At 57.2% G+C, this 26,785-nt stretch overlaps 1 protein-coding gene across 2 annotated transcripts; it reads left to right on the forward strand.

Annotated features, from left to right (window-relative positions):
• Positions 1 to 16,418: 16,418 nt before the first annotated feature.
• On the forward strand, positions 16,419 to 24,620 carry SKOR1 (SKI family transcriptional corepressor 1; the record flags this gene model as incomplete). Of its 2 annotated transcripts, XM_082618285.1 has the most annotated exons (9): positions 16,419 to 16,525; positions 16,747 to 18,943; positions 19,999 to 20,089; positions 20,974 to 21,081; positions 21,599 to 21,670; positions 23,048 to 23,122; positions 23,366 to 23,440; positions 23,953 to 24,018; positions 24,526 to 24,620. In XM_082618285.1, 9 exons carry the CDS (start codon positions 16,419 to 16,421, stop codon positions 24,618 to 24,620), a joined length of 2,886 nt encoding a protein of 961 aa, XP_082474411.1. The 2 variants fall into 2 exon arrangements, with proteins under 2 accessions (XP_082474411.1, XP_082474412.1); XM_082618286.1 differs by lacking the exon at positions 16,419 to 16,525 and having other exon boundaries at positions 16,754 to 18,943; positions 24,529 to 24,620.
• Between the last annotated feature and the right edge of the window lie 2,165 nt (positions 24,621 to 26,785).

Raw genomic sequence — 26,785 nt, forward strand, 5'->3', positions numbered from 1 at the left:
TTTTACAGATGGAGAAACCAGAGCACAGAGAGGCTAAGAGACTTGCCCAAGGACACCCAGCAAGTAAGTAGCAAAGTACCGTTTGGAACTCAGAGCCGTTCTCTTAACCCTGGCTCCAGAAGTCAGTTCCACAAGCACTACGTATGTAACACATGAGCGCGCACACACATACTCTGTCCTCAGGAACTCTGGTGTGCAGAGATACTATATCCGTACCTTCGGAGTGGGGCCCAGGGGTCTGCTCTGTGGCCACCCCCAGGACACAGAGGCAGAGCGTCCTCCACTGGCACTGAGAAACACTGCTCTGGAGGGCTCATCAAGGCCCTGGACCTGGAGACCAGCTTCCAGGATGACCTTGGACAAAGCATGTCTCCATCTGAGCCTCAGTCTCCTCTTTGGTAAATGCAGGCGTTGATCCCACTGAGTTCTGGAGTTCCTCCCAGCCCTGATGTTCCAGAACAGGGGTTCTCACCTTTTGGGGCCATGGACCTCCACAGGTGTCCCACAGAAGTGACAGACCCTCACGCCAGAATAACGTGCACCCACACGCTCGCACACACAGTTTTGTCCACAACTTAGGGTTCGTGGAGCCCTGGAACCCACTCACTCGTGGACTTCACGTCTGGAGCCCCAGCTTTGGGGTGGCCCTCAAGGTCTAAGTTTCCCTTGGGTTCAGTCTTGGGAAGATGGGGAGCTGGGTGACCCCTGAGGGCTTCTCCTGCATAGAGCCCTCTGGCTAACAGGCAGGGCCCTCTTTGGCCTATTTAGGCTCGGTCATCCCCCCAGTCACCCTTGACAGCCCCAAGGCCAAGCCGCCCTTGCCCTGAGGGGTCATGGAGGACTGAGACCTGGAACACAGAGGGACAGGAATGAGCTCTCCCCTCTGCCCAGAGTGACACTTCACCCACCGTCACCCCGCCCGTGCAGCCAACCTCCACTCTTCCCTTGAGGCCCCTCTCAAACAGCACCTCCTCTTCGAAGCTTCTCTGGTACAGATGTGAGCCCCCTGAGGGTCTGACTCATCACCCCAGGACCTGGCCAGGGCGGCACATGGCAGGTGCTCTGAGTGTGGGAGGGCTGGAGGACTGGAAGGGTCAGGCCCGCAGGCCCCTCCCCAGGGCTTGTCACTATCCTGTTTCTGGTTTCTCACTCCAACCCTCAGAGACACCCATGTGCCTTCTAACCAGGACATCCAGGAGACCAGACCCCCACAGGATGCAGCCTCAGGCCTCAGACCCTCAAGCCTGGAGGGGGGTGTTTCTGGGACAGGTCAGTTCTCGTGGAGCCCGCAGTTCACACTGGGAGGTGGGTGTCACCTGAGCCTGGAGGCAAGGAGTCCCCTCAGCACTCAGCCCGCTGGACCTTCCTTGTCCTGCCCTTGGTTTTCCCATCTGGGAAGTATGGCTTACAGGACCCCAGGGCTTTGGAGATGCTCCAAGAAGGCAATGGGGACAGGGTGGGACCCTTGTTCCCCACATGTGGTCAGACAAAGGCCTTGTGGCCCAAAGCAGTGTGACCCAGAGCTGAGCCCAGCCCATTTGGGGGTTGTCAGGTAAGATGGGCTGGGTGCCGTAACCCGGCTGAGGAAGCCATGGGTGCCCTGCCTGCAGGCCAAGAACCTGGGGCCTTGCACTTGAGCTGAACAGACGTGAATCTTTGGGGGGAAGGCATATGCTTCCAGATCTCTGCACACTCAGTGCTGAAGGCCAGAATATAACCTCAAAGTGAGGCCCTGGGGTGGTGCCAGGCATGCAGGCAGGCAGCTCCGCAGACCCCCTCTGTCGCACAGGTTGGTTAGACGGGGACGGACAGCTGCCTCCATGTGGGCTGGGGGAACCCAGAGAGGGTCATGTTGCTGCCGCAAAGATGCCTTCCATCCCCGCTGACGGCTGCCCAAATTCCCCACTGGAGCTTCGTCCTGTAGCTAAGTCTGGGCCCTATTAGGATGGGAGCCTGTGTTCACAGAGTACAGGGAGGGTGGGGAGAGAGGCAGTGCCAGGCAAGGCTGCAGAAGAGCATGAAACAACAGAAGCAGGAGGGCAAGAAGGGAGCCAGCGCCAACAGCCCACAGCAGCCCAGGCAGCCAGCGGGGTCCTGACTCCACACTTGAGGCCAGGTGGGCTCCCAAGGCTGTACTGGGTCCAAGTCCCAACCCCTCATTGAGGGGCTGGGGTGCTTTCCCTTCAAGCAGCCAGAAGTGGCTCAATCCAACCACAGGTGGGAGGCTGAGGCCAGGATCAAGGGAGGGGAGCCTAGGCAGGTGGAAGCAGGAAATGGCCCAGGACACAGCCCCCAAGCCTGGTCCCTGTGGGCGCTGGCTGCTAGTGCAGGGGAGGGGGAGCAGAAGGGAGATGGGAGGAGGTCACCAGCCCTCGGTGGCAGAGCTGGGTTTTGATGGCACTTCCTGGCTTTGTCATGACTCCTTTCCGGTTGGCAGAAACCGTGTCCTGATCCACCCGAGATGCCGGTAACCTGAGAGACAGGCAGGTGGGTGCGGCTGGCAATGGGTGGGACCCTGCAGGAGGCAGCCAGGTGGAGTCCCAGAGACAGCCTGGGCTGGCACACTTTATAATCCAAGATGGATTATAAAGTGGGGCGGGGGGAGCCAGCAGAGCCCAGGCCTCGTAATGACAAATTTTCTGCTGAACAACTACAAATATTCGCCGTAACTTTGGACAGAGTCTGAAAAAGACTTTGTTTCCTCCCTTGGCGGTATCATTTGTCTTGTTTTGAAGCCACGAGATTGCAGGGACGAATTTATAGACTAAACTTTGTCTTAATTGCTGTGGTGTCACCACCTCTGTGGCAGATAACAACACAATGAACAAGTCGATGGGGCTGAGCCCTCCAGGTCCTTCTTCTAAAGTGAGACAAATTTCCCTCCTTTGAGCGCAACAGTCCATCCTAACAGTTTGCATTAACTTGCAAGGGATAAATAGTCTCTCCTGCCCTCAGACTTAGTTAAAAGCATCCAGTCAGGCTGTGTTGCTGGTTCTTCCCCAAATTTGCCTTTTATCTTTCCCCCATTTGGGGAGGTGGGTAGTAGGGAGAGCAATGGGGTGCACACTGAGAAAAGCAGTGAGGGTGGCAGGATGAGAAAAGAGCATGGAGGGTCCCCGGAGTTCCAGTGTCCAGATCACTTTAGTTCTGAGAAAGAGGAGAAATAGTGCTGTCTTGCAGTATCAGCTGGGCACAGCACACTGCCTTCACACTTGCCTTTGTTGTTCCTCCCAGCACCCCTGCAAAGGCAGGGGCATGGTTGCCCCACCCCTGTCTCCCACTCTATGTTCCCATCCCAGGGGGTGATGCTCTCCTCCTTGAACGAGCTGAGCCCTTTCTGCCTGTGAGCCATTGCACAGGCTGTTCCCTCAGCCCCGGACACCTTTCCCCGCCACCGTTTTTCTCCTGCCCAACTCCTACTCATCTTCCAAGGCTCAGCTGAAATGCTCTGGGAAGGCCTTTTCTGACACCCACCCACCCTGGATCCCAGTCACTGCGCGACCTCACTGTCTTGTCCTCATTGCTTTTCTTGCACCGTCTTGTCTGCCTTGTTCCAGTGAGAGCCCCAAGAAGGCAGGAGCTGGGGCACTGCCTGGCATTCAGGAGATGCTTAAGAAATAGTGATTAAATAAATGGAGGGGAGGCTGGCGGGGCTGGTAGGGCTTCAGAGAACTTAGTGACCTGGCCTCCACCATCCCCCCATCTAGGAACAAGACCCTAGTTAACACTGCACAGCTGTGGAGTGTGGGTGCTCTTCAATCTCCTCTCTCTTGTTCTGCATTTTCCTAATATAATGCAACAAACATATTATTTTTATAATAAAAATAATTTGTTTTAAAGGTATTTGAAACCTCTTGGTCAGCAAGGCAGTAGGAGAGGCAGCATTCAATGTGAGTTCTTCTGACACCCAAGTGGAACCCTTCGCCTCCTCCCCCCGCCCTCCACGGCCTCCTGGACCCCTTTTTGACAATCCTGTGTGGGAGGCAGCAGAATGTAGTGATGAAAGGCATGGGCTTGGAGTCACACAGACCTGGGCCCAAGTCCTGGCTCCTCCACTGACTCGCTGTGTGACCCTGGGCAGGATGCCTAACCTCTCTGGAAAGGCCTGTTTCCTTATTGGTAAAATGGGGTAACAAGAGTGTCCACCTAATGGGTTGTTGGTGTCATTATTGAATCATCCTCCATGCTGACCATGACATGCACAAAACACTTCCAAAGGGCTGGTTTCCTCCCCCATCCTGCAGGCACCCCTGCCCCACATATACACAGATCCACACAGCCACTCCTCAATCCCTGTGACTCCCCACTTTTTCATCTGCCCCCTGCCCTTCAGGTCTGGAGAAGGACAAATGATGAGGATAATAAGACACATCACCGCCAGTGAGGGCCACTGCACATCTGGCATGAGGGCCTGGCATGGGCATTCTGGCCTCTCATGGCAGTGCCTGTGGGTGACCACAATGCTCCCCACCAGTGTGTTCCTCAGCCCACACCCAGGCCTGCCTTGGCTTCCCCAGGAGGTTTGTGCAGCTCAGGGCAATACCTCCAGGCTCAGCCCTGGCCATACCCAGTCAGGGCAAAGCTCTGGATTCCAGGCAGTAGCTCAGGAGGCTGAGGGTGTGGACAGAAGTGCCCCCACCTGGATGCACACATGCTCTCATCCATATGCTGTAGTCATCAAGTTCCTGCATACACTCCAGCTTCCCAGGGCCTCTTTTTTGAGAGACAACTGTAGTAGGCAGAATATGACAGCCCCCCAAAGATGTTCACGTCCTGACACCCAGAATCTGTGAATATATACATATATTACAGGGCAAAGGGGAATTAAGATTCTTATTCACCTGACTTTAAAGATTATCCTGGGACTTACCTGGTGGTACAGTGGTTAAGATCCGCCTGCCAATGCAGGGCACATGGGTCTGAGCCCTGGTCCGGGAAGATCCCACATGCCGCGGAGCAACTTAGCCCTTGTGTCACAACTACTGAGCCTGCGCTCTAGAGCCCACATGCCACAACTACTGAACCCGCGTGCCTAGAGCCTGTGCTCCACAACGAGAAGCCACTACAATAAGAAGCCCTTGCACCGCAACGAAGAGTAGCCCCCGCTCACCGCAACTAGAGAAAGCCCGCACACAGCAACGGAGACCGAACACAGCCAAAAATTAATTAATAACAAAACTAATTAAGTTAAAAAAAAAGATTTTCCTGGATTATCCAGGTCAGCCCAGTGTAATTATGAGGGTCCTTTATTTATTTTATTTTATTTTTGCGGTACGCGGGCTTCTCACTGTTGTGGCCTCTCCCGTTGCGGAGCACAGGCTCTGGACGCGCAGGCTCAGCGGCCATGGCTCATGGGCCCAGCCGCTCCGCGGCACGTGGGATCTTCCCTGACCAGGGCACGAACCCGTGTCCCCTGCATCGGCAGGCGGACTCTCAACCACTGTGCCACCAGGGAAGCCCTATAAGGGCCCTTTAAAGTGGAAGAAGGATGGGGCTCCCCTGGTGGTCCAGTAGTTGAGACTCCACGCTTCCACTGCAGGGGGCATGGGTTCGATGGATCCCTGATGGGGGAAGTTCTACCTGCTGTGAGGTGCAGCAAAAATGAAGAGGGAAGCACAGGCAGAGAGATTTGAAGTTGCTACACTGCTGGCTTTGAAGAAGGACCCAGGAGCCAAGGAATGCAGGTGGCCTCTAGAAGTTGGAAAAGGTAAGGAAATGGATTCTCCCTAGAGCCTCCAGAAGGAATGCAGCCCCGCTAATGCCTTGATTTTAGCCCAGTGAAACCCATTTCTAACTTCTGACCTCCAGAATTATAATATCAATACAATTGTGTTGTTTTAAAACACTGTGGTGGGCTTCCCTGGTGGTGCAGTGGTTGAGAGTCTGCCTGCTGATGCAGGGGACACGGGTTCGTGCCCCGGTCCGGGAGGATCCCACATGCCGCGGAGCGGCTGGGCCCGTGAGCCATGGCCTCTGAGCCTGTGCGTCCGGAGCCTGTGCTCTGCAACGGGAGAGGCCACAACAATGAGAGGCCCGCGTACCACACACACACACAAAAACACTGTGGTAGTTATGGCAGCAATAGGAAACTAAATGTCTCCTCTTCATTTTCCAGCCCAGGCTGTCCCAAATGCCTTTGGAATACACTGTTCCGTGCATACAGCCCTTTACAGTTTACACAGCCCATATTCCAGGCCCCCGCCCTCAGCTGCCCTCCCCACTCACCAGCCTTTGCCGGCTCTCCTCTCTCCCTCCCTCCCCCCACCTCTCCCAGCACCATGCACCCAGCACCACCAACTACCATTCTCCAGGAGTCAGTTTCCCTCCTCCAGTTCCACTCCCCTCCCCAATAGGGCTCAGAACTCAGCCTCCTTGAGCCCTGGAGGCTGACCCTTACAGGGCCTCAGTCATCCCAGTACCAAGGACTAGGGACTCCCCCCCAGGGCCCAGTAGAGACTCTGAACACACTGTTTATTCATCAGATCCTTCCTCAGCACCTCCTGTGTTCCAGGAGCTGGGGACACAGTAGGGATCAAGGCAAACTAGTCCCTGCACTCTGGAGCCTCAGTTTCCTCAACTGCAAAATGGGGATAATAATATCTACTTTGCAGGGTTATTGTGAAGATTAGAAATGCATTTGTGACAAACGTCTAACAGTAGATAACAGAAAAGTACTAGCTATTATTATTATAAGTATTAGTCTTTAGGTGTGATTCATTCATTTCCTTGTAGTCTCTGGTGTGTGGGGAGGTACAACTAAAAAAAATAAAAGTAAAATAATAAAGCAGGGTAAAGGGATAGAGAGGGACAGGATTGGGCTGGGGTGGAGCAGTGGTATTGGGAGGAGGGTCACTTTCCTATTTCCATTGATACCAGCTAAGAAAACTGGAGCTCCCACTGTGTGCCAGGCTCTGGGCTGGGGCCCCTCATCTCATTTAGTTCTGACAACATTCCTGTGATGCCAGCATGCCCATTTCATGATTGAGGAAGCTGAGGTTCAGAGAGGTGAAGCAATTCACCCAAAGCCACACAGCCAGGAAGTAGTAGCCATAAGATTTAAACCCAGATCTGTCTGGGGTGAAGGCTGTTTCCTCAGCAACAGCTGTCTCCCTGTAAGATGCAGACTATGTTCTTTCAGAACTCTCGCTCCACTAAGAGACATGGAACACTCCACTGTCACTTCGTCCCAGACCGTGTCGTAATAAAGGCACATGCCACATACATCAGGAGGCAGAGGAAGAAGAGAATTATCAGTGGGGAAAGAGGGAACACCTCAACAATATTTGCAGAGGAATGACTGGTTCCTGATTCCTGAGCAGTGAGCTTCCATTTACATCTGCAGAGGGAGAAGGCTGGCTGGGCCCCCCTCTCTGGGGAGGCCCCATCTCTCCTGGAGAAAGGAAGATAGTCATTTCTCCAGACCAGAAAAGCCAGTGGGGTGCCAAGACAATTTAATGGGGAGAAGATAATATTTTCAACAAATGGTGCTCTGGCAACTGCATATCTGTATGCAAAAGAATAAATTTGGATCCTTACCTCCTATCAGACACAAAAAATTAACTGTAAATGGAACAGAGACCTAAATGTAGGAGTTAAAACTATAAAGGTCTTAGAAGAAAACATAGGAGTAAATCTTATGACCTTAGGTTCAGCAAAATCTTCTCAGTTTTGACACCAAAAGCACAAGCAGCAAAAAAATAAAAGATAAATTGGACATCGTCAAAATTAAAAACAAAAGACATCATTAGAAAGTGAAAAGACAACTCACAGGGCAGGAGAAGATATTTGCAAATTACATATCTGATAAGGGACTTGTATCTAGACTATATAAAGAACTCTTTCAATTTAATAATAAAAATACCAACAATCCAGTTGAAAAAGTGGGCAAAGGATCTGAATAAACATTTCTTGAAAGATGTACAAATGGCTAATAAGCACGTGAAAAAGATGCTCAAAATCATTACTCAGCAGAGAAATACAAGCCAAAACCACAGTGAGATACCATTTCACACCCACTAGAATGGTATAATAAAAAATAATAATAAAAAGTGCTGTCAAAGATGTGGAGAAATCAGAGCCCTCGTACATTACTGATGAGAATATAAAATGGTGCAGTGCTTTGGAAAACCAGTTCTGGCAATTCCTTAAAAAAAGATAAACATAGAGTTACCATGTGACCTGACAATTCTACACCTACTATGTACCCAAGAGAAATGAAAACATACAGTCACACAAAAATTTGTACATTAATGTTCATTGCAACTTCATTCAAAATAGCCAAAAAGTAGACACAACCCAAATATTCATGAGTGGATGAAAAAACAAAATGTGGATATCCATACAATGGAATATTATTTGTCAATAAAAAGGAATGAAGTACGGATAGATGCTACTGCATAGATGAACCTTAAAAACATGCTCAGTGAAAGAAGCCAGGCACAAAAGACCACATATTGTACATTTCCAATTATATGAGAAGTCCAGAATAGGCAAAGAGAAAGTAGATTAATGGTTGCCAGGGTCTGGGGGAGGGGGGGAGATGGGGTGATATCTAATAGGTATGGGTTTCTCTTTGGGGTGATGAAAATATTCTAAAATTGATAGTGGTGATGGTGTACAATTCTTTGAATACATGAAAAACCATTGAATTGTACACTTTAAATATGTGAATTACATCACAATAAAGCTCAACCTGTCCCAGCAAGCAGACTGAACTCCACCAATGTTCAGGCAGCTGCCCAGAATTGATCTGAGGCTGTCAGGGAAGGGGAACTCACAGATATTGAGTACCTACTCTGTGCCGTCTGCTTGTGCAAGGCTGGGACTATGGGGAGAATTTTCAGGAGCCTGAGAGTGAATCCCTGCTTAAATTGTGCACCCAAGGCACTCAATCTAGTCCCAGACCTGGCTATGTGCCATACACCCAGCACCTTATTTAATCCTTATGACATCCTTGTGGGACCCAGGATATCCCTGACCCTGTAAGGCCAGGAAATATTTTACAGATGCAAGTTTGGAGACTCAAACAGAGCAGAACTGGGATTTGAACCCAAGCCTTGCTGAGTCCAGAGTCTGTTCTCTTTCCAGCCCCTCCGCCCACCATGCTGTGTGGAGGAGGCCCTGGAAAGGAAGCCCTTGCTACCAGGGAGCGCTCAGCAAGCCTGCCAGCTGCTCCCCACCTGCCTGCCAGAGCCCATTCCCCGCCTCCTGTGAGAACCAGCCTTCAGCCTTCAGAGGCTCTGCCTGAGTAGCCTTGCCTGAATCTGTGTGGAGGCTGAGAATCCCAAGACCTTCCTAGACATCACCAGGAAGCATAGAACCTACAACTCTTGAAGAACCTGATTGGCCACTAAACAACAAGTGCACCGTTCAATCACTATGGCCAGCAAGTCTGGTCATAGCCCTTCCATTCAAATGTTGTTCACTCATTCATTTAACATGTTGAGCACCAACTGTGTGCTAGGCCTTGTTCTAAGCCCTGGGAATACAACAGCAAACAAAACATTCCAGCGGGAGAGACAGAAAACACGCACAAACAAGTCAGGAAATATTAACCAGTGAACAATCCAATGAAGAAAATAAAATAGCATCAGACAGACAGGAGTGAAGGGTCCGGGCAAGCAGATAGGCTTAGAGGAGGCTCAGTGTAGTGACCAGGAGAGTCCTCTGAGGCTTCTGAAAGGCACTGAGGAGAGAAATGAAGGTAGCCTGCTCTGTGGGGCGGAAGCCTCTAAGGGCCATTGAATTTTCTTCCTGTGTGTTCCTTGGCTTGGTAGGAAATTCCTAAGTGCCCACAGAGTCTCCCCTGTGCTAAAGATCTTGGATAGAGAGAGACTTAGGGCTAAGCTGGGACTGACAGCAGGTGAACCCTTGGGGGAGGGGAGGCAACTGGGACCCAAACTAGAGATTTTGGGTTGGGGAGGAGTCCTGGTGCCAGCTGAGATACCCACCCTCTTTCACAAATACCTCTGTTCAGGCCTTGGGGATATCTATGTCTGGTTGGGGCAAGTAAGTCTGTCCTGGGCTCCCTCCTCAGTCCCTCCCAGCCTAACTTGCATCCCCAAGTGCAGAGAGAGCCCCAGATTGGGCAGAGCCAGGCCCTGCAACCTTCAAACCATTCTCAAGTCCTCCAGGCTCTGCCCCTCCTCTAAGCTTAAGCGACCTACACTCAAGCAGTGTCCCTCAAGCTCCACCCGCCATCCCCTCAGGGCTCCAGAAGAAAGATGTTTATCTGCAGTGCCCTTGGGCCTCTGAGTCAACCCTTCACTCCTGCAAATTGCCAGTGTGCCCATCCTACAGATGCACATATTGAGGCCAAGTCAAGGTCCATGGTTACTCAAGTGGACAGTAGAACTGGATCTAGGCTGAGACTTTTCTCCCTCCTTTTGATGTCCCCAGGGAGAAGTCCTTCATTGGCAGGAGCGCTGGCCTGGCCTCTGATCCCCAAGAGCCGGGTCTGGGAGGCAGGAACCCAGAGTGTATGGCCTCCGGCAAGCCCTGGGCCCTCCCTGGAGCTTCAGTCTTCCCGTCTGCACACGGAGCGAGGTGGGCACTTCTGAGCACCTTCGTGCAGGTTCTGTGGCCCCCGCCTCCCCCGCGACCTCACCTCTGCCCTCAGCTGCGGCCAGCAGGCCCCGCCCAGCCTCCTTCATTTGCTCGGGCCGCCGGGAGGGGCTAGGGTCTATCTGGTCGTCGGATTAATATGCAGATATTAAGTAAACAATAAATTAGCAAAACTACAAGAAAATTTTACAGCCCTTTGCATTTGGCAATCATTGAGTGTTAATTAGAAATTCATTACAATTAAAACCCTGCCTAAACAGGGCCTGCGCGCCTTAATTACATCTGATTTTTAATTCAGAATACGTGTTTACACAGTAAGCGCTACGTACCCCATGATTATCCCCAATCCTCTTTATACTGTACTAATTATGTAAATTAAACCTAATTAACTGACGAAAACTGCCGTTAATTCAACTGGTAAAAGATATGTGCTTGAGGAGGAGGCGCGGCCGCCCAGCCCCAGCCCAAGCGGGAGCGGGAATGGGCGTGGGACGCCTGGCTGTGTGCATGTGACACCGGGGGCTCAGAGGCAGCACGGACCCAGAGCTGGTCGGTTGCACGCCAGGCGCCTCCCTGATCCACAGTCTGGCCCTCCGACCCTGGTGCACACGGCAGTGGATAAAAGATTCAGCGCCAATGGGGGTCAGGAAGGCCAAGGGCACCGACTCCCGCGGGTTCCCCAGGCTCTGGACAGGGCCGCACGACTCAGAGCCCTGTCTGAGCAAGAGGGGTGCCACCCTCCCCTGTCTGAGCCTGAGTTCAAGTCCAGCGCTGCCCCGCATTGGCTGCCTGCATCTGAGCAAGTGACCTGGCTTTGCTAGGCCTGTTTCCTCCTCATGGAGTGTTCTGAGGGCGATCTTAAAAGCTCCTCGTGAGCTGTGCAGCGCTTGTCTTCCTTCACTAAACGAGGCCCTCCAGGCAGCGTGCAACGCACGACATTTGGGGTCTGGTAGATCAGCCTGCACCCCTTATTGACCGAGGAACCTGGGTGAGTTGGCTTCCACTGCCTGACCCTCGGTTTCCTGCCTGTAAAATGGGAATAAATTATCTCTACCTATTTCCAAGGCTGTTGTGAGAAAGGGCTCTCTGCAAACTGTAAAATGCTCTTTGTGGTGATACTAACCAGTTGGCCGCTGGTCCAGAGCAGAGCCCAGCTCCGACCCCAAGACTCGCTCCCCGGAGATCACTACTCCTCAAGTGAGCGGTGCCGCCTCCTCAGCCTCTCTCCAAGCTCCTTTAAGTCTTTCTCCAGTGCAGAGCCGGGTGAGAGAGCAGGCTGGGTCTGCGAAGCCGGACCGGGTGCAGGGAGCTGTCCGCAGTTTGGTTCTGAACGGAGACGCAGGGGTGAACCTGCACCCCCCTGGCGCTGCAACCCGCAAAGAGAACTTTCGTCTGAGAAGTCCCCGGGGCCCCGCGGCCCGGCTGCCGGGAGTTCTCTAGAGGCCGGCTCCAGAGGCGTTGCTGGCCCTCGCAGTACAACAGAGGCAGGGTAGGCAGGCCCTGCTCAGGGGAATCCTCCCCATCTTTTTCCCACTCCCAAGCCCCACCACCCCGGGGGCGTCCTGGCTCCGAGACCGTTGTCACCACCACGCCGAATTCTGAGATGCCTTTTAAAAAATCATTAGGAGGCTAAGAATAATTACCGAACGAGATTGTAATTATGGGGTGGGGAGGCCGGCCGAGGGAGGGGGGATGAGCAGGTGTAGGCTGGGGGCGGCTCTCGGACCGGGACGGAAAATAGGTTCCTGTCTTCCTTGGAGGGAAGTGGGGCGGGAGGGAGGTAGAGATCGGCAGAGTTAGAACGGGACAGAGGCAGAGCCTGGGAAAGACGCGCCAGTGGAGGAGCAAGAGTCAGAGAGAGAAAAGGGGCTGAGCAGGCTCTGGGAGGAAAGAAAGAAAGACAAGGAAATCCAAGAGAGAGAGACGGGAACTCTGGAAGGTGAAAGAGCAAGAACCCCTCTAGAAGAGACCGGGCAGCAGAGACTAAGCCCTCAAGCTTGTGGGGGAGGGTAGTTTCGTGGCCTCGGAAAACGCGTTAGCCAAGGGGAGAAGGGGGTGGCAAACGAGTCCTAGGGCCTGGCCGCCCCCTCTCTCCGAGGGTAGGCCTGGACGATCCGCTCCCACCCCCAGAGGCGTGTCTCAGGGTCCCTGCGACCCCGCAGAGAAGAGAGAAACAGAGAAGTGGAGGAGAAGGGCGAGACGAACCCTGGAGGAGCCGGAGTGCCGGAGGGGAGAGGGCCTGTAACCCAGAGCGAGAGGGAAAACGAGGGGGCGGGGGCGAGGGCGACCCGGCGCCGCTGGCCGCGGAAGATTTATGGCGCCGCCCGGGTTCCAAGGACGGGCAGCTCTCGTCGCTGCTGCCCGCGTCGGTAGCCGCCACGGCCGGTGCGCCCCCTGCCCTGGCGGCCCGCCGCGCCCCGGGCCATGCCTGCCATTATTAACTTATGTTTGATTAGGGTAATTGTTCAAACTTGGGCCGGACAGTATGATTAATTATAGTTTAATTAACGTGTCCATTAAGGACACTTAATGCCACGGAGGGGTGGGGGGCGAGGGGGCGTACGGGTGCGGGCACAGAGGGAGGGAGTGCGACTGATAACTCAAATAAGGAAAGACGGAGATTGAGAGAGAGCGAGAAGATGAGACCCACTGGGATAGTGGGGGAAAGGATGGTGAAGACAGAAGCCGACAGAGAAGAGAGAGGGGTGGAGAGAAATGGAGCTCTGGGAAGAGAGAAGATGCCAGGGAGCGTCTGCAGCACCAGGGGCTAGAACCCCATCACGGGGAAACTGATTTCACAGGAGAGCTAGGGAGTAGTCTAGTGGTCATCTAGTAGTTGACCCCAGGTATCTCTCAGTGATGACTTGGCTCCAGCCCTGGGATGGTTGGTGTTGGTGGGGGGAGAGTCAAGGCCTAGGACCTCCAAACCCAGTTCCCGAGTCCACAGCTCAGTGAAGGAGGCAGGAGGTCGCCCCTCCCCAGGCTGGAGCTGTCCTGACACCTCGCATCCAAGTCTGAAGCCGTGGGGGAGTTGGTTCTGCCCCTTTCCAGCTGCCATCCCCTGGTACCCCACACCCTGATCTCTTCTCCGGCTCCCCACACTACTGGCTTCCCAAGGCCACTGCCTTGGCCCGAAAGTGCAGTACCCATCCCCTCTCCCTTTCCTTCTGAATCTTCCGTAGCCCCATTACCTGGCCTTGGTCTCGGTCCTGGCCCCTAAGCCGGGAGCGCTGAGGCCTTCTCACTTTGTTCTTGGGGGCAAACTTCGTGGCCCCGGGCCCTACCTCCCTCCTGGTCCCCTTAATGAGCTTGGGCCGCAGGTGCCGGGCGCAGGGAGCAGGTGTGTGGCCGCTTACCTGGGGCGCCCAGGCCCGGGGGCTGTGGGGAGGCGGAGGGCGCGGCGCGTGGCCCGCGGACTAGCGGACCCCGGGAGGGCGCGAGTGACTGAGCGGGCGGTGGGTGTGGCGCCCCGGCTCGCAGATGTCAGGCGCGCCCGCCCCGCGCTGGCCTCGCCACTCGGGCTGTCACCGCGCCTTGCCAGCCGCCGCGCCATGCGCTCCAGGCTTCGGCCTCCACTCCGGGCTCGTCCGGGGCATCAGGAGCAAAGGCACAGGGCACAAGTCTCCCCGCCCGGGACCCTGGAGCCCCGCGCATGTTGAGAGACGGCGCCGCGCGGGAGGGGCCAGCGGGACCGCGAGTGTGAGCGCGGGGAGCCCGGGAGCGCGGCTGTGCGCGCGCGCGGGGAGGGGCCGCGCCGTCACCCGGAGAGCCCGGCGGATCCCGGACTCCCGCCCGCCGCTCCGCCCGCCGCGCTCCTCCGTTCACCGCTCGCCCGGCTCCAGCCGCCGCCGCACGGTGAGTACCCGCGCCCTGTCTCTACAGCTTTTTTCGTTTAGTTCTTCCGATTTGGGTTCTTGTGGTGGTTGTTTTTATTATTATACCTAAAGACTCCATCGCCTCACTCTCTGCGCTGCCTGCCTCCCGCCTCGTCGCCCTCTCCAAGCTCACCCCTCAAGCCCCATGAGCAGGCGAGGGGGCTCCCTGAGCCGCCCTGGCCGCTGCTCCTTGTCGCTGTGCACAGCCCTTTGCCCGGGCTTTCCACTCTGGCTTTCGAAATTCGGTTCCTTTCCTAGGGTCCCCCTTCTCCTAGCTCCGGGATCCGGAGCCCCCTCCCCCATTAGGGAAAACCCCGGGGGGACTCCAGACCGTCAGCCTGGGGAGGACGCGCTCGGGTCAGGGCGCTCCCTTCACTGCATGCGGGCAAGGCACACTTGCCGATTTCGGGAAACCGAGAAGACATCATCATTTCCCAGAACCGTGGCGCCCTCGCCACCTCCCTAGCCTGAGAACCCTTAAAAGGGGGGTGCGGGGCTTTTCTTGCTGACCCCTCAGCCGAGGAGTTAGGACAGTGCTTTTGCCTCCTAAAATGTTGCAAGGGACTTTAACGCAAAAGGAGGGTCTACTAGTTTCAATTCGATCCACGGAGATAAAGATGAAACAGACAGATAACAGATAAATAGCTTGATACTTGAAGAAGGTATGAAGACAGATGGGAGAAAGAGGAGCTAGCGAGGAGAGACAGACAGCTCAGGAACAGATAAGACCGACAGATGCGGGGTACCTAGACAAACAGAGAGGGAGGGAGGGAGACAGACCGACAGAAGATCCCAGTTTCCTTGATGAAGCTTTTGAGCTCGGATGCCCTGTCCTGCTAGAGCTGCCCCCTTTGAAAATGGATTTGCCTTTTCTGCCGAGTTTAGGGGAGGGGCCCTCGGGGTTGGGCTGCCTGGGCCGCAGGAGCCCCTGCAGCCATGGGCCGGGTGGGAGCCTTCGGTGTCTGAGGACACGTGGCTGGGCTCAGCCACCTAGGGGCCCCCAAGCATCAATCCCCGGGTCCTTCCCGCTGCTGATGTCCGCAGACGCGGCTGCCTCCCTGCCTCGGCCAGAGAGCAAAGCTCGGGACCAGCAGTAACTTTTGACCTGGAGCCCTGTGGTGGCTTCAGAGACTGGCCAGGATCCTTCTCAGCCCATATGAGTCAGGACAGCCCGGCATGAAGGATACTCAAAAAAAGAAAAAAAGAAAAAAAGAAAAAAAAAAGGCGCCCCAAAAGAGGAAGCTCAGAACCTGGAGAGACTGCATTTGGCCTGAGTGGGAAAGGCATATCTGAAGAAGGAAGACTTAGGGAGTGGATGCCTAGAAGCAAAAGAGAAGTGGCTTCTGAGGAACTTCCTTGAGAATCTCTCCTTCCCACATGCTGACCCGGAGGGAAACCAGCTTTGGTCTGGAACGCAGCTAAAAATGCAGAAAATGTGGTTAGGAATTGCTTGACCCTGATCCCACCGATGGTTGGAAAGAAAACGGTTTATATTTCCAGCCGGAATCTTTCTGCTCAACGAACGCGAGGTTCCGGGCGTGAGAGGAAAAGCTCGTGTTTGTGGAAAGCAGTGCTGTTATCCCGGGGAGCCGGCTTGGCGCGGAGCCGGGTGCAGTGGGGGCAACCCTGGGGCTGGGCGCTCACGGCGTGCTTTGGAAAGAGTCGAGTTCAGCACCACGAACAGCGGTCGCCTCTGTCTCTCCCCGCCTCCCTCACGGCCTTTAGGCCCTCCTCCTTCTCCTTGCCACCTCCCTCCCCACCCCCCGCCCCGCCCCGCCCCCTGCTGTCTGGAAATGGGCAGTGACCGCCCCTCCCCCCTCCCTATTGCTCCCTGCGCTGCCCCCGCCCGCGTGCATGCGCGACTGAGCAGAGGGGCGGCCTGTCCCCGACGTCAGGGCTTCAGGACCCGGACGGGTAGGGCAGCCTGCGAGGGTGGCCGAAGACGCACGGATCTGGGCGCCAGGAAGCCTGGGTTCGGCAATGGCTTTGCTGTGTGGCCTTGGGCAAGTCACTCTCCGTCTCTGGGCCCCACTTCCTCCCCTGTCCGAAAAGAGGATCAGGTTCCTAGCTACTGGGGCATTCCTGAGGTCTCAATTACCCATACTCCTCCTCCAAACCCCGGGGGCTTTTGTTCCAGCGCCAGCACGCGTCTGAATAACAAAAGGCGCCCGTCCAGGGGGCGAATGAGCTTGGACTCCCCATTGCCAAGTTTCCCCGCGCGCCCGACTCGGCGCGCCCTGCTGGGCGGGCCCAAGCGGCGTTGGCGCTGAAAATGGCTCATCGGCTCTCTGCTTTCTCTGTTTCGCAGGAGCGGCGGCATGGAGGCTCTCACCACTCAGCTGGGGCCGGGGCGCGAGGGCAACTCCTCGCCCAACTCCAAGCAGGAGCTGCAGCCCTACTCGGGCTCCAGCGCACTCAAACCCAACCAGGTGGGCGAGACGTCGCTGTACGGGGTGCCTATCGTGTCTCTGGTCATCGACGGTCAGGAGCGCCTATGCCTGGCGCAGATCTCCAACACCCTCCTCAAGAACTACAGCTACAATGAGATCCACAACCGCCGCGTGGCCCTGGGCATCACGTGCGTGCAGTGCACACCGGTGCAGCTGGAGATTCTGCGTCGGGCCGGGGCCATGCCCATCTCGTCGCGCCGCTGCGGCATGATCACCAAGCGCGAGGCCGAACGCCTTTGCAAGTCGTTCCTGGGCGAGCACAAGCCACCCAAGCTGCCCGAGAACTTCGCCTTCGATGTGGTGCACGAGTGCGCCTGGGGCTCGCGTGGCAGCTTCATCCCCGCGCGTTACAACAGCTCGCGTGCCAAGTGTATCAAGTGCGGTTACTGCAGCATGTACTTCTCGCCTAACAAGTTCATCTTCCACTCGCACCGCACACCCGACGCCAAGTACACGCAGCCCGACGCAGCCAACTTTAACTCGTGGCGCCGACACCTCAAACTCAGTGACAAGTCGGCCACAGACGAACTGAGCCACGCTTGGGAGGACGTCAAGGCCATGTTCAATGGTGGCACTCGCAAGCGGACTTTTTCGCTGCAAGGAGGTGGCGGCGCTAATGGCGGGTCGGGTGGGCAGGGGAAGGGTGGTGCTGGTGGTGGCGGCGGGGGCGGCCCGGGGTGCGGCGCGGAGATGGCCCCAGGCCCGCCGCCCCACAAAAGCCTGCGCTGTGGCGAAGAAGAGGCCGCCGGGCCTCCCGGGCCGCCTCCTCCTCACGCGCAGCGGGGACTTGGTCTGGCGGCGGGACCTGGCGGCCCCGCGGGCCCTGGAGGGCCTGGTGGCGGCGCTGGCGTACGCAGCTACCCGGTGATCCCAGTGCCCAGCAAGGGCTTTGGCCTCTTGCAGAAGCTGCCCCCGCCGCTTTTCCCTCATCCCTACGGTTTCCCCACGGCCTTCGGCCTCTGCCCCAAAAAGGACGACCCCGTGCTAGGCGCGGGCGAACCCAAGGGCGGCCCAGGCACCGGGAGCGGCGGGGGCGCGGGCCCTGGCGCAGGCGCGGGCGGCCCAGGAACCGGCCACTTGCCCCCCGGGGCGGGGGCAGGCCCGGGCGGCGGCGCAATGTTCTGGGGTCACCAGCCCCCCGGAGCAGCCAAGGACGCAGCGGCCGTGGCTGCTGCGGCTGCCGCAGCCACTGTGTACCCGACGTTTCCCATGTTCTGGCCGGCGGCAAGCAGCCTCCCAGTGCCGCCCTATCCAGCCGCGCAAAGCCAAGCCAAAGCCGTGGCGGCGGCTGTAGCGGCGGCAGCGGCTGCGGCTGCGGCTGCTGCCGGTGGCGGCGGCCCCGAGCCCCTGGACGGTGCCGAGCCGACCAAGGAGGGCGGCCTGGTCGCAGAGGAGCGCTGCCCCAGCGCGCTGTCCCGCGGGCCGCTGGACGAGGAGGGCGCGGACGAGGCGCTGCCGCCCCCGCTGGCCCCGCTGCCCCCGCCGCCCGCACGCAAAGGCTCCTACGTGTCGGCCTTCCGGCCTGTGGTCAAGGACGCCGAGAGCATCGCCAAACTCTACGGTAGCGCCCGCGACGTGTACGGCGGCGGGCCAGCCCGTGGGCCCGGGCCAGGCGCAGGGTCCGGCGGCGGCTACGTGAGCCCGGACTTTCTGAGCGAGGGCAGCTCCAGCTACCACTCCGCCTCCCCCGACGTGGACACTGCGGACGAGCCCGAGGTGGACGTGGAGTCCAACCGCTTCCCCGACGACGAGGGAGCCCCGGACGAGACCGAGCCCGGCGCGCCCGGCGCGCCCAGCACAGGAGACGGCCCTGATGGCGACCAGCAGGCAGGGCCCCTGTCTACCACCTCATCGGGCGCCGATGGCCCCACAGACTCTCCCGACGGCGGCAGCCCTCGTCCCCGGCGCCCCCCGGGTCTACCCCCAGCCAGTCGGTCCGCATTTGGGGACCTGGAGGCCGACGACATGGTGCGGAGACCGGAGAGGAGCCCGCCAAGCGGCGGCTATGAGCTGCGAGAGTCTTGCGGACCGCTCGGGGGGCCCGCGCCGGCCAAGGTGAGCCCCGCGCCCGCCCCGCTGGGGGCGCCTCTTTGCTTACCCCTCGGCAGCTCTGGGATGTGGGGCAGGCCCTGGCCGCGTGGGGGACGGGAATTTTGTTCTGAGCGGGCGTTCCAGCAGTAGGCCCCTGCTGCTCTGGATAGGCCCAACTTCCGGAGCTCTGTGGAGCTGGGCTCGCTGGGACCCCCGACTGAGGGTTTCGGAAGATCGGGGGGGTGGCGGGTAGGCCTGAAAAATGCGTGTGCTGTGTTTTTGTTGATGGGAGTGGGGAGGAGACAGGCAGAGACTGGCAGTCACACAGAGACAGAAAGGTAGAAATAAAATGGGTCTGGAGGAAACGGACCGAAATGCAGAGAAAAGCGCTCAAGATGCCTGGCCGGTAGCACGTCCTCCCGGATGGGGATGTGAGCCCCGGGGAAGACGAGCCGGTAAACAGAGGAGAGGGATGCCTCTCCACCAAGCCGCAGTACGGGGTCCCCGGAATCTTCCAACACACGAACTCGTAGTTTTCCGAATTCCTGCCCTAGGAACCGCAGGGTTCGTTGGCAGGAAGCTGTCGTCGAGAAGGTGTGCGGGGCGGGAGAGGGGCTCTCTGGCTGCCGGAGCCGCGGGTTTGGGTGGGGGGTGTGCACTTGAAAGTGGGTGCGCACACCTGTACATTTCCATTCGGTCCATTAAAACACGAATCGTTAGCCGGATGCGAAAGGTGTCGTTTATACCGGGGACTGGGCGCGAGCGGGAGGGAAGACGCTGAGACGGGCGAAGAAGGTGGGGGCGGCTTTCAGCTGCCCTTGGCTAGGGAGCCGCTTTGTGTTTCGGGTAATTTTCTCGAGGGCGCTAATAATTACCAGGAATCCACAACGGTGATGCGGCCTCCGAGGGCGCAAGGCTGCGGCGCGTGCGTCACGGCCGCCCGGGGCGCTCGGGTCCAGCGGGCGAGCGCACCTCCGTCACCCTCTCATGTTCCCTCCTGGCCGCGGCGCAGGGCTGGGCCGCTGCGAGCCGCCGCCAAACGACCCCCCTAACCGCCTGTCATTTCTCGGCCGCCGCAGGTGTACGCGCCCGAGCGGGAAGAGCACGTGAAGAGCGCGGCGGCGGCGCTGGGGCCCGCGGCCTCCTACCTCTGCACCCCCGAGGCCCACGGTAACGCCCCCAGCCCCCCTGCCGAGGTCCCTGGCCAGTGTGATGGGGGGACCGCGCGTAGAGGGCCGGGGCCAGAGGAGGCCTGCGAGGGAAGACGAGAGGAGGAAAGAGGCAGAGAAAATGAGAGAAAGAGGGAGAGGGAAAGAAAAACAGTGAAAGAAAAAGGAAGCTAAGCGAGGACTCCCAACGACTTACATCCGCCCTCTCCACCGCATAGACACCGCTCTCGTACACCTCAGGCACTGGGTTAAACCTTTTACAAACCACGCCTGGCGTCCTTTTCAGATCCTCTCATTTATTCAGCAAGTGTTTTGGCCGAGAGGTCCCCTGTGGTCAGGACGGATCCGGGAGTGGGTGGGGACGCATGGCCACCCCCTTGGGGACCCCTGAAGTGCCGTGGTAGCTGCAGCCCAACGCGGGGGCACGTGCGCGCGGGACCCAGTGGCTCTCAGAGAATGGACTGAGGGCCTCGGAAATCCGGGCAGGCCAGGCCGGGGAAGATGTCTCCCCCGCAGCCGCCACCCTGGGGTTCGCCGCCTGGGCCGCGTTCTCGGCGCAGGTAGACCCGGCGGCCACGCGCGCTCGCGGTGCCCCAGTATCTGCACGCGATGTAGGTCGCTTGTCCCTGGTGGGCTCGGCTGCTCGTTTTGCTCTTTTCCAAGGGGCTGGGAAGGGGGCGTGGAGCCGGAGATGAGCAGATCGCGCGCGGGGGAGGGGGTGCCCGGCCCAAAGCCTGAGGGTGCGAGCCCAGGCGCACAGCCGGGAACCAGCGGCGGCCACGACGCTTTTAATTAGGGCTCGGGCGCCCCGACCGCGGCAGCTCTGGCCGTATCGGGGTCACGGTTTCTTTGCTTCTCCTTGAAACTCGGTTTATTGCCTTTAAGAGCCAGATAAGGAAGACAATCACTCGACTGCAGACGATTTGGAAACAAGGAAATCCTATCCAGACCAAAGGAGTATCTCCCAGCCAAGTCCCGCAAATACAGACAGAGGTGAGCCCTAGGACCTTCGCACTCCACCCCCACCCGGGAGCTGGGCCCCAGGTCGCCCAGGTTTCCACCTGCTCCAGCGGCAAGCCTAAGGGGCTGCCGGTCCTCTCTCGCGGCTGGCACATAAATATTTAAATAGTGTGGGCAAGGTTCAGGCCAGGTTTCCTGAGTTGCTTACCTCCTTGCTGGGTTTGGGGCTCTTCCGTGAGGGAAGGAGGCTTACTAGGATATGAGGAACACCATCACCCACATAAAACAGGTCAAAGGGCACTTCCTGCCCTAAGATAGCCTGTTTTCCCTGGGTCCACTCTCTTCCAGTGGGTGACTCTCTAAAATAAAGGCTGTACCCCTAAAATAATGACTTGAAAGGTGGGTAGTACTGGATGCCTGTAACTGTCTCCTCTAAAGGCAGAGCGTCTGAAATAGGTTTCCAACTTAGCACAGTTCCCAGGAAGCTCACCCCTCCCCTCCCAAGGCCTCTCCCAGGACAAAACCCCTCTTACTTGCCCTTGTATCCCAGGTGAAGATGGGCTCACCCTAGATGTCACGGGAACTCAACTAGTGGAGAAAGATATCGAGAACCTGGCCAGAGGTGAGGTTAAATCTGTGAAATGGGGGTACCCTGTGCTTGGGGGTGATGGGCCCTTCTTGTAAAGGGGTGTTATTCATGTAGGAGTGAGTGTGAGAAGAAAAGTCTCTTGGGGAATCAGTCTTCATTGAACCAAAGGGATAATTCCCTGGACACATTATCCTGGCACAGAGGTCGAGGTGGGGGGCGGGAAGTGGAAGGGTGAAGTGAGCAGGGGGAGGGAACCAGCCACCCCAGAGTCCCCAAGGCTGGGCCTGTCTGAATAGCCCAGTGAGAAAGAAAAATGAGTAATGATCCTCAGAACTTGATGCATGTGGACAATCAGACAGGGCAATCTGGGTCTCTCAACCTCATCTGAATAGCAAGATTTTGAGGACACATTTACTTTAGGAATGTCTCAGAGGGTTTTTTTGGTTTCTTTTTTTCCCTGGAGTTAATGCATAACCAACTCCACCCCACCCTAAATAAGGTGAGGATGGACCTTGTTTGTGGAATGGGGTCCTGGGGTTGCTGCTCCACTGCAAAAGGAAGAGTGTGACGAGGCACAGAGAAAGGAGCTTCTAACCCATTTTGCTTCTCTGTCTCCCGTTTTTGTGTTTTCTGAGCACCTGCTAGGGGAGGATTTCTCAGAGAGCCTCCCCATGTGGAGGACCAGATACCAATAGCTCCGTGGTCAGGGCAGCCCCCTGCCACTCCTTTGGAACTGCTTTTGAGGGCACCAACAGGGCTTTCCACACCCAATTGCCTCTCCCAGCCCCCACCCAGCCCAGGGTTGGGCTTGGAAATTGGTGTGGGGAGGGAGAGAAGCACTGGGGGTCTTCCACTCTTCCTAGTTACAGACTTTACAGGCTTCAAAATCCTTGGTGCTTTTAATGAGCGTTCTTAGCATGAATTTGGGGTCTTGGGACCTCTTGAAATTGTAAACAAACTGTTGTGAATATATGTATTTTTTCCAGGGCAGAGGTCCAAGGCTTTGACCAGAGTCTCCCTGGTCTGTATCATTGAAGGGAGGGATTAAGTCTGTCAATTGAAGGGGTAAACCGTGTCTTCCTAGGCCAACCTCTAAGCTTAGGGAGTTAGGGACAACTTAAAGCAGAAACCATGCTGGTTGGCGCCTGGGGCCAGGGCCTAGAAGTCCAACATGCATTCTACTATCCTGAATTTGATTCTCCTGGGCAACCTAATCCCCTAACCCCAATTTCTTGCCCAAATCCTTTGGATGCAGATGGAAAAACTGAGTGTTGAGGACCTCTACCATCCGGTCCCACCCTCCCCTACTCTCATCTCAGGGGAACCGGCCAGGGGAGGACCTGGGTACCTTATGGGCCCCCTGAGTCCCACCACCCTCTTCCTTTACCTCCCACTCTCGCCCCTTCACAGACGAATTGCAAAAACTGCTCCTGGAGCAAATGGAGCTCCGCAAGAAGCTGGAGCGAGAATTTCAGAGTCTCAAAGGTACCCCATCCAGACCCGCCCCACCTCATCACCAGAGCCTTCCTCCCGCAAGCCCCGGGCTGAGCCCGGGACCCCAGTGCAAGCAGCTGCCGCTCCGCACGAGGCTGGAGCCACAGAACCCTCCTTTTCCGGGGTTTCCCACTAGGCCAAAGACGGAGGGGGTGGGGTGCAGCTGGGGAGTGGAGAAACGCGGCCGAAGGAGGGGGCTATGCGTAACAGCTCTCACTTAATCAATTTGCACAGATAATTTTCAGGATCAAATGAAGAGGGAATTGGCTTATCGAGAAGAAATGGTGCAACAGCTGCAAATTGTCAGAGGTAAGACGGGAGTCAGGTGAGCGCGTGCACGGGCCGTAACTGCCTCTCGTCTGGCAGGAGCCGCAATGTTGGCTCAGTCATTTGGATTTAAATTGAAGGTAATTTAACAATTATTTTTTTTATTTAATATCCTTTGTATACTCTGATTAGCCTCAGAATGGCAAGCGAGCCCAGCAAACGGCTTGCAGGCATCATTACATGGAGTGATTGAACTTCTTATCGCGGCAATTTCCATGGTTTCTAAATTAAAAATCGAGGCGTAAAATTACCTGGGAAGTAATGCCTAAGTTTGCTTTAATTTTGGTTAGATCCGTCTGCCTTTAAGCTTCATTCCAGGCCATTTCCTCCCTCTGCCAAGCTGCAGTTTGGAGCTTTGACGCCCCCTCCCTCAGTCTCCGGGACTTGTTTCTACCAGGGGCTGAGCGCTGAGAAGAGGGTGAGGCCCGGGCTGTGACCCCAGCGAGCCCTAAGGTGGTCTCATTTCCTCACTGGCTACTTCCTATGTCTTCCAGATACTTTGTGTAACGAACTTGACCAAGAGAGGAAGGCGCGCTATGCCATCCAGCAGAAATTAAAAGGTGCGGGAGCTGGGGAAAGAAGGAGAGGTGCCAGGCTCTGGCTGTGCAGGCGAATGAGTGAATGAATGAATGAACAAATGAATGAATGAATGGCAGTGCTAGTGAGAGGGGAAGGCCAGGTCTACATAGATCAGTAGCTGAGAAGAGGGATCTGGGAATTGATTTTAATGGAGAAATGATGCTAGAACGGTGGGATAGGGGGAAAGAGCCCCTTGAGCTCTGAGCATTGGGAAATCTGCCACCGGGTCCAAATCTGGTTTGGGGCCGATCGACCTCCCTTACTGTGCCTCAGTTTCCTCTTCTGTAAAATGGGCCAATTGAACTAGAGCAGTGGTTCTGGATAGCCAGGATCTCTCTACTACCCTCTCACCTTCTGATGCTCTCGCTTGAGAACCCCTGAGCCAGAAGGGGGTGGGTGAGACCCGGGCGGACAGGGGAGCGAGGGAGCCCGTGGACCGCGCAGGCCTGGCGAGGCGCCCAACATGGCCCAATCGACTGTCTCTCCAGAAGCCCACGACGCCCTGCACCACTTCTCCTGCAAGATGCTGACGCCCCGGCACTGCACTGGCAACTGCTCCTTCAAGCCCCCGCTGTTGCCCTAGGGCCGGCCCGGCCGCGCCCACGCGCCCTCAAGCCATGCTGCTCTCTTCTTGTAAATACCCGCGGCCGCGGCGGCCTAAGGCGAGATACAAGCCATTCGGACTGGACCGATGTAAATACAGCCTCCCGTCCGCCCGCTCTCCTCCCGGGCGCCTCGGCCTTGCCCGCCCCCTCCCGGGCGCCCCCGCCCAGGACCCCGTCTCCGTTTCCAACTGTAAATACCACCTCGCTCCATGGTTGAACTCCTGGGCATCGGACCTCATGGGGTTAACTGGACCGAAGGGGGTAAGAAAGGGGAGGGGGCCTCTCCCCCCGGTACAGCCTCGGAACCCCAACTGTGAATACAATGTAGGAACTTCGCTGGCCCCGCGCTCCCCGTCCCGTCCACTTCTGAAAGTCTTGTTCCTAATGACAAAGTGGCTATGTGCAATGGATATAAATGTACTGTGAGTCTCTCGGTTCAGTATTGGGTTCACTTTAACTTATTTATGCTGTAAGTTATTTGCTTCCTTCTCCTGGACCTACTTCCGGTCCCGTTTTGCATTCCCTCTTGGGTTTTGCTTTGTCTATTTTTTTGTTGTAACCTCTTCATGTAACAGCACTTTAAAAAGGGCGACAACTGCAACTGACTCACGACGAGAGGGAGACCACCTTGAGCCTGACTGGGGAGACCACGCTGTATCCGTGACTTTTGTTTTGTTTTTAATAAAAAAAAATATCTGTTACTTCCCGGGGCTGTGGAGGTGGGAGGGCGGCAGGGGGAGGGGCGAGGGAGACGGGCGCAACAGGTGGTGCGTGGGGACCACAGCGCGGGTTCTGGGGCGCCCGGGCTGAGACCCGCATTTGCTCAGGTGGGCAGCAGCGAGCATCCCGATCTCTCCACCAGTCCTTTAGGCACCCCCAGCTTGCCCCACAGGCCACCCCCGCCCCACGTTTAGGACCCTCCCTTGGGCCTCGGCAGAGAATGAGAACTACTGCAAGGTCTCTGACTCTTCCCTCCAGCGCTCGCAGGGGCCGAGAGTTTACTCGTGCCCATTTTCACGCGTGCCCCACCGGAGAAGCCACCTCCGGGGCGCTCAGAGACCGAATCGGGCCCTGCCGGGAATCCCAGGTTCAACCAGAACTGCCAGGAGGCGCGGGTACTGTCCGCCAGGCCCTGGAACTCTGGGGCGGGGCGGGGCGGGGCCGAGGTAAGAGTGGTGGGCCTGGGCCCGGCAGGCCTGGAAAGGACGCGGGGGACTCGCAGCTTGTGCGCAGATGCGCTCCCGCCTGCCTCGCCGCTAGCTGAACGGAGGGAGCCCTGGCGGGTTTTGACGTTCCGTCCATTTTAGTCCCAGCGGGTTTGCGGACGTCGAGGAGCCCAAGGAGGAAGGTGAGATACGCCGGCCGCTGGAATCCGGGGGAGACGGCCGCGGTTGCCGAGGCCTAACCTCCCCACGGGCCTCCCCCTTCGGCCTCAGTTTCCACAGGGCACCCGATTCTTGGGCTACAGATAAATGATGGAAACGGCACGCGCTTTTTGGAGGGGGAGGAGAGTGTGGGAAAGCGCACGGCCCCGGGAATCATTTGGTCCTGGTATCAAATTTCCCCTCCTTACCTGACTAGCAGAGGTGCCGTGTCTTGCCCTTAAGTCTTCCTAGGCCTCTTCTCGGCCTCTAATATTCAGGCCTCCGTCCCCGGCGGCTCGTGGACGCGCTCTGGGAGGAAGCTAGTGCAGGGCATCACTCCGCAGCCTGGACCCGCGCGCCCCGATGACCCTGCCCTCCGACACCCCAGGACTCTCACTGCGCGTCCCTGGGCGGCCCGGCAGAGACCCTGGAGGCGGGCGTTCTGTGCCCAGCCGCCGGGCGAGTAGCAGGGGCCCGGGAGCCCTCGGCTGCGCCGGTGGGGAAGTTTCGTGGCGGGTCTTCCAGAGGGCCCGGGGCGGAGCTGGCGAGCAGGGGCGCGCTCGGGGCCTCCGGGAAGGAGCACAGGCGTGGAGACCCGCCGTGCGATCGAGGCAGGAAGCTAGGCCCCCGAGCATCCTGCGCTGGGGCTCGGAGCCCTCGTGTCCTAGGTTATTCCGAGGGCTAGACCCAGAGGGGACTGAGAGAATGGCCGGGTAAACTGTGAGATGTCGCTGACGGATGAACTCGCCTCGGACGCGCGATCTCCCGACAGGGACCCT

This window comes from Mesoplodon mirus, assembly GCF_964341445.2.
Source record: "Mesoplodon mirus genome assembly, chromosome: 4".
Classification (NCBI taxonomy): Eukaryota; Metazoa; Chordata; class Mammalia; order Artiodactyla; family Ziphiidae; genus Mesoplodon; species Mesoplodon mirus.